This window comes from Limulus polyphemus, unplaced genomic scaffold (assembly GCF_000517525.1).
Source record: "Limulus polyphemus unplaced genomic scaffold, Limulus_polyphemus-2.1.2 Scaffold12812, whole genome shotgun sequence".
In the NCBI taxonomy this organism is placed as follows: domain Eukaryota; kingdom Metazoa; phylum Arthropoda; class Merostomata; order Xiphosura; family Limulidae; genus Limulus; species Limulus polyphemus.
The window spans coordinates 1-6,940 of NW_013678422.1; the positions used below are offsets into that span (position 1 = coordinate 1).

At 31.3% G+C, this 6,940-nt stretch overlaps 1 protein-coding gene across 1 annotated transcript in view; it reads right to left on the bottom strand.

The window, feature by feature from the left end:
• Window positions 1-4,756: 4,756 nt before the first annotated feature.
• LOC106477096 (clotting factor B-like) overlaps window positions 4,757-6,940 on the bottom strand; it is an 11,218-nt gene continuing 9,034 nt past the window's right edge. The window contains exon 6 of the mRNA XM_013937695.2: window positions 4,757-5,009. Coding sequence (XP_013793149.1) covers window positions 4,845-5,009 — 165 coding nt within the window. The 3' untranslated portion in view covers window positions 4,757-4,844. The remainder of the gene's footprint in view (window positions 5,010-6,940) is intronic.

The window sequence follows — 6,940 nt, forward strand, 5'->3', positions numbered from 1 at the left end:
TATTTTACAGTTCAGTCAATTTGATATGACACTATAAAAGTGTTAAACAAACCACACACCAATCGTTAGAGACGAATATTAAAACAACCATTTCTATCGCAAACTGGTACTGCCTAATGGTCACTTCAAACTCAAATGACGTTGGATATGACACATATCATAGTTGAGGTCAGTAATCTAGTACAAAATTTGGATAAAATAATGTGTACACGACTTTTACGTTGAGTAGTTAATGATTGAACTCACAAACACGGGTACTGGGTAAGGACTCAAGAATTAAAGACCAGGAATCTGAGTGATTGCACTTCTAAAGTTTTGTTTTAAGCATTTTTACAGTTCAGTTATTTTACTGAAGTTATTACAGGCCAGTGACATTATAATACATTGAATTAAAGTCGTGGCACTAGATAAACCAACAAATAAGAGTTTTATACCTTCAAACACGTACATTATAGTAACATTGCAAACTTAGTTTTTTGAGATATTAATGTTAATTTACTTTGAATAATTGTTCATATTGTGTTAAACGCAAATTCTATGTTAAACTTAGGCGACAAAAGATTTCAGGTGAATATGTAAGTAAGAGCATCAATCTTTATTGTTTAAGTAGTGAAGAACATACATTGTTTGCCATGACTTTAACTCTCAGATACAACCATTTTATTGACTTTTTCACTTTACACAATGATCTCAAAAGAACCTTTGATTATAAATCAAGTACTTATTCAAAATCATTATATTCGGACTGTACCCATATGGGCTTTTTCTTCTGGGGAGTACTCAAGGACAAAGTGTATAGTAAAAAATAGCGGAATGTTGACAAAATGAAAGGGTACATCACAGACAAATTTACAGAACTTGATGGGCAGATATACTTGTGTTTGTAGAAGTGTGGCAGGCAGAATCTAGAATTGTGTGAACACCTGCGGAATTAATTTGGGATTAACGTTCTCATAATTTCATGTCACGTGTAAAGTGCCGTGAAATAAATTATCAACTGTATGCTTTAATTTTAATCTAATTACTTTAAATGCATTATCAATTACCAAAGGTATACCTAATTTTGAGCCACCCTGTAAATATCACCTCATATTGTTCTGAAAGCGAGCAAAGGAAGATCTAACGTAGTTACGTTGTATTCCTACATATCCCATAAGTGAGACCCATAACCTGAACCTCTGATTTACATAATTAGCTTGTTTGTCACATGGCAAGTTCCTGGAAATAAAAAAGGCAGATAAGATCTTCATTGATTGCACCTTACAAAACCTGTTTCATGAATCGTGTCTCTAATATCAGGCAAAAAGTCAATAGCAAAACTTCAATTCTGGTCTGACTAGTCTTGTAGAAACGGAGGCAAGTATCAGGCAGGCGGTAGCGCTGCCTGGGTAGGGATGGTCCGGATTGTTCATCGAAATGGCATTTTCAATATATCTTTAATAGGTCATCAGAACTTTATAATACTATAAAGTGTTTTCTTTTAAAACAATATTTATGTAATGACTGAGTCACAAGTTCAGTGAATGTCTGTAAATATCAGCTAAAAGTTTGAATTTCTTCTTCTTCTTTTTTTATTATATATTAATTCAAAAACCAAAACAATGGTGTCAATCCATTTCCCTGATGTGACATAGTTTCAAACGGAGTATCCACTTTTATAAGTATCATTAATTAGTAATAATTAAACAAAATCATAATTCTAGTATAAACGATGATATCTTTACTCCTTGAAGCTAGATATTTTACAGACATTTAGTGTTCCCGTAAAAAGGTTAAGTACAGGGTGAAAGAGGAATAACCAGCCAATAATAGATAAACAATAAATATTACAGCTGGAAATCATTGTATTTGGAACTTGTTTGTAACTACAACTTTCCTATGTCTATTGAAACATCGCATTAAAAAAAACAAGCAAACAAGTAAAGAAAAACCTTTCCAAAAAAGGAAGTAATTGTAGGGATGGCTAATATCAATCCTTCATAAACAATGCAAACAAGATAGTAGGGATGGCATTTGCATCATCCCTACATAATAGCACAGGCACACAGTGTAGTAGAATATTAACAGACAAAAATAGGATAAATTGATTGAATATTTATACCTATTACAATATGATAATTCCTGCCTGTGCTATTATGAAGAGATAATGCAAATGTCATCCCTACTACCTAGTTGGAATTGTTTTCAAACGATTGATATTAGCCATCCTTACATTTACTTCCTTTTTTGAATTTTATTCTTTATTTGTTTAATTGTGAACCGAGTGAAATATCTAACTGTTGTGGTATTACTGTCACATAGAAAACACCATAAGCCAGATCCAGGAGTTTCAATGAAATACAACAAAAATGATTTTCGAAATCAATTTGTTATTCAAACTCGTTTTATTCAAACATAAGAATCTGAATCAAAACTCTTCGTTCCTGTGACTGTTTATCTGGAGGGTGGCTCATGTTATATTAATGTTGGATCTGTATTCGATTCAAATCAAAGAAGTGTTTAGCAGTATATGTAAAACCTGTAATAGTCAGGAAGTAATTAAATTAATTATGAACCTATCTCCCCTCAACACTATATATATACAAAATATAACAAAATAAATCACTCCAAGTAATATATATGCTTTGGAACCATCCTTGAAAAGCAGCCTAAGTTTTAGCACTTAATTCTAACGCAAAGCTAGACAATGTACTATGCTGCACTCTGACCACCGTGCGGAATCAATCCCTGGATTTTAACAAAGTAATTCCGTTAACTTACCGCTGACCGACAGGAGAACATTGGGAGTATAAGCTCATTTATTGTCTTGACTCAAGACAGAAAATAAGTCATTGATGCACCGAACCTCGAGATGACCGAAGGTTCAATTTGGCACTAAATAAATCTATTTGGTTTCAGTTCGATTAAATAGAATATCATTAAAGTGGTTTAGGTTCGACAAAATTAAACTTCAAAATACTGGAGTTTTGTTCGTTTTTTTCGATTTTTGTTTTTGTTTTTGCTTAAAACCGAAATTTCACTGTTAAGTCTTTTGCAAAAGAAAATATGTAAAAGATTTTGCAAACACTTTTGTTAAGTTTACACAGTAACAGAAAGAAGAATGTCCGAAAGTAGGGGATATTGAAAGTTGAATGACAAAAGCAATAGAAATTTCTATTTTGTTGCAGTTTATACATTAAAAGCTAACTATACTCATTTTTGTTTCTATGCCTATGTGTTTGTAATAATTAACTTGCTAACAAAAAACAAAAGATTTTCATCATACATACTATATACAGGTAACAATAAAATTGTAACGTTTTTTTCACCGCTAAAAATTTTATTAGTATTATTCGTTTATCTAAAAAAAACAACAAGGACCCCTGATGGCTTAACAGTAAGCTACAAATCTGCGTTCGATCCTTCTGGTCAGCACAGCCCTAAAGAGATTTAAATCCTGGTGCCACGGAAGTACATTTCTGGATATTATCTTGTCTTTCTTGTCTCCTGAAGATGAGAATGTTCCAAGAAGACATGTAGAGCTTCTTATTAGTTTTGTATTGCTTTTAACTTTATATAATAAATTATTGTGCGTGTTATAACTGAAAATTATGACTAAATGTTCTAATATTCACTGCATGTGATACCCTTTTCTTCCTTTCAAAAAAGGCTCAATATTCTTCCATTACTAGCAAGTTTCATTTTCCAAACTATACGTTTTTTATTTACAATGCCAATTTTATATGGAGATTTCGGATCATGTTTATTGAGTGTTGATTTAGAAAATTAATAAAATTTTAATGTTCCGATCAAAAGACGACACGGATTTATAAAAAGTAAAATTTCAAATCCATGTTTACCTTAGGTATTCCAGCTAAGTACAATTAAAAGATTCGCAATGATAATGAAGAATATTTAAATTACTAGTGTTACACAATCAAATAAAATTTAATTAAATGATTTACCATTAATAATGTTTACAACAAATCAAAATCTTTAAGGATAAAAATTGAATTACTTTGTTTCTCGTAAGGTTTTAATATGATAATTGGGATTTAATTTCAAACTTAAATATTTTACTCTAGAAGTATCTTACTTGTTATAATTGCCAAATTGTGTGAAATTGGAGACTCTAGAACTATCTTACTTGTTATAATTGCTAAATTGTGTGAAATTGGAGAAAATGAAACCGATAACAGAAGACATACTTAATTATACACATATACACACACACATATACGCACACACACACACACACATATATATATACACACACACACATACACATATAATGATTGTAAAGTGTCCGAACTAACGAGATAGTGGGAAAAGTAACAGGCCAAACAGTTTTCTAACAATAAATGTAGTTACGTGTATGGTCCAAGTAACGCAATCAAACACAGAACACACAAATGTTTTATTTCGCCTTCTTTGTGAATATCTTATTTATATGAATTTATCCATGTCTGAATGAAGAAGAACAGTTGTGTCTGAGGTTTCTGTTAACTTCTAATTATAGAATTAGCTTTTTTTTATAGAAATTCCACTGCTTAGTGTTAGTCAAAAATGTGGCAAAAAAAATAAACCTTTAACAAGTACTTAGATTAAAGTGAGTAAACGTCTGCTTGTGGATGACTACCAAGACACCAGACTAGTCGAAGTAAGTTATTCAGGAATGATCAAGTACTTGGATCTCATGAAAATGTTTACATTGAAGTACTAATAACATTGCGCCAAAGAACTTTACTAAAATAGAGAAATTAAAATAACTAAAAACAATCAGGTAAGAAAGCTTTACTCTTCAAAATAAAGATACAAATACTACAATATAACAGTGAAACTAATACTCAAACGATGGAAGACCACTATTCTCCTAAGTCGGTGTTTGCAGCAATCCATCTTATATAGTGTGAAACCCTAGTATAAACTCCAGGGTACCCTGGTTCAGCACAGTTCAAGCCAAATGACACAATTCCCACTAGTGTCCATCGTCCACTTTCTTCTAGTACCAGAGGTCCTCCAGAATCACCCTAAAATATGTAAAATGGAATAATACTGTAAAATAATCGCTATTTTAATGCATACTAGAACATTTTAATTTCATCAACATACTAGTTTCTGTGCTATTACTCTCAGCTAACAAAAATGTATAGATGATGATTAAGTGAATTCTGTATTTCATCACGCACCTAAGAAGATTCTTAAAATTTTGGGCAATGACCAAATACATCGGGAAAAGTACAATAACTACAATTACGAAAAATATGGTGATTTGCAGTGTACAGCGCCTCAGCATATCTGTTCTAACGTATCTTAAAAGTACTCATAAACTTTGGAGAATAAAATTACAACCTTTTTTTCAGGAGGTGCGAAAAGTAAAGTACTTCAACAAGTTTCCATCCCTGTTGTATCGAACAAGGCCTGCAACAAATCCTATTCAAAAGTAGCGTTGTCGAAGTATCCACAAGGTATCACTAGAGGGCAGATCTGTGCTGGATTGTCTGAAGGAGGCAAAGATGCATGTCAGGTATTAATTACCTTCTTCTGAGATAAAATATTTAATATTAAATATTTACATGTTTCTAAAGTAACCTGTAGCCTTAAGAAGTAAACTGATTTAAATGAAGATACTTCATATATATTTGCTTATAACTTGAGCAGAATTAAACCTACTTATGTGAATATACACGTCATAATCTTTGGTAAAACCATTTTTCTGTTGTACTTACAGGCTTTCTTTACCACAAATATTATGTGGATCATTCTCTAGTAGTAAATCTATTAAAATACAATCTCGACAGAAAGAAGTATTGACGAAGAGTTTAATTAAGAAACACCACGATACTGTATTTCGTAAACCCAACAAGTTAAGTGCTACTAACTACTTAACTAAAGTATATTATAACATTTGATCTTAAAAGTCTTTATAAAACGTTATTACAGTGGCCAATAGAGTAAATTATATTACTTTTGTCATTTATATTTAATCTGTTATTTTCTTAATTTAAATGTATTGATTGATATTCTTTATCCAGTATTTGGATGGGTAAGTTAATAAATAATCTAATGATAAACTAAAGTAAATCAACGGTTATTAAAATTAACTAAAAATAAGTTTTAAAATCGAACATACCAAAAAACGTATCTCCCCAGCCTGTGACAGTAACCTCTCTTCCTTTAAAGTCTTGACCAACAAAGGAAGGCTTAGGTAAACAGACTGGTTTGACTTTATCATTCAGCCTGACTTCTCCTTTAACTTTCAAAACAGCAATGTCGTGATAGTTCTGACTGGGCTGGTAGCGTTCATGTACTATAACGTCTTCTACGTCATAATTTGTTCCATCTTTCAGAGTGTGACCTCCCACACGAAATGTATACACAGATGGAGAACTGCAGATGGATGAATGTGTTCAAAAGGAATAAAATACAAATTTGTTTGATAGTAATAAATATCATACAATGAAATATATACAATGCAAGGTTCTGGGACACACTATCAAAGACTGCGTGAGATGCATATTTACGAAAAACCATATTAATTTATAACAATGTTCTTTTTACTGAACGCGTGTATTCTCTGTATATACCTGAAACTGATTTAAATGATATCATTATAGGTTTTTAGATGAACAGTCTTGAATCTTTCCACATGTTAAATAATTTAGTTTTACAGCCTTAATTTGTTTTTATCCTATTACAAAATCCAACTTTTTTGAAACTCGTCCCAAGAATTGTGCAAAAAAAATTAAATAAAACTGTGAAACTATATATATATACAATTTGTATAATAGAAACTACAGTGACTAACTTCAAATGTGTCAGAATAATACAGAAAAAAAACTATAAATCTATAATTATTTCATCAATGATGAGTGTATATATCGGCGACAGATTCTGCTATTAATAATTTTGTTTTGACTTATTATCCCAGTGTAAAAGGAAATAAAGACGGCATTTTAGA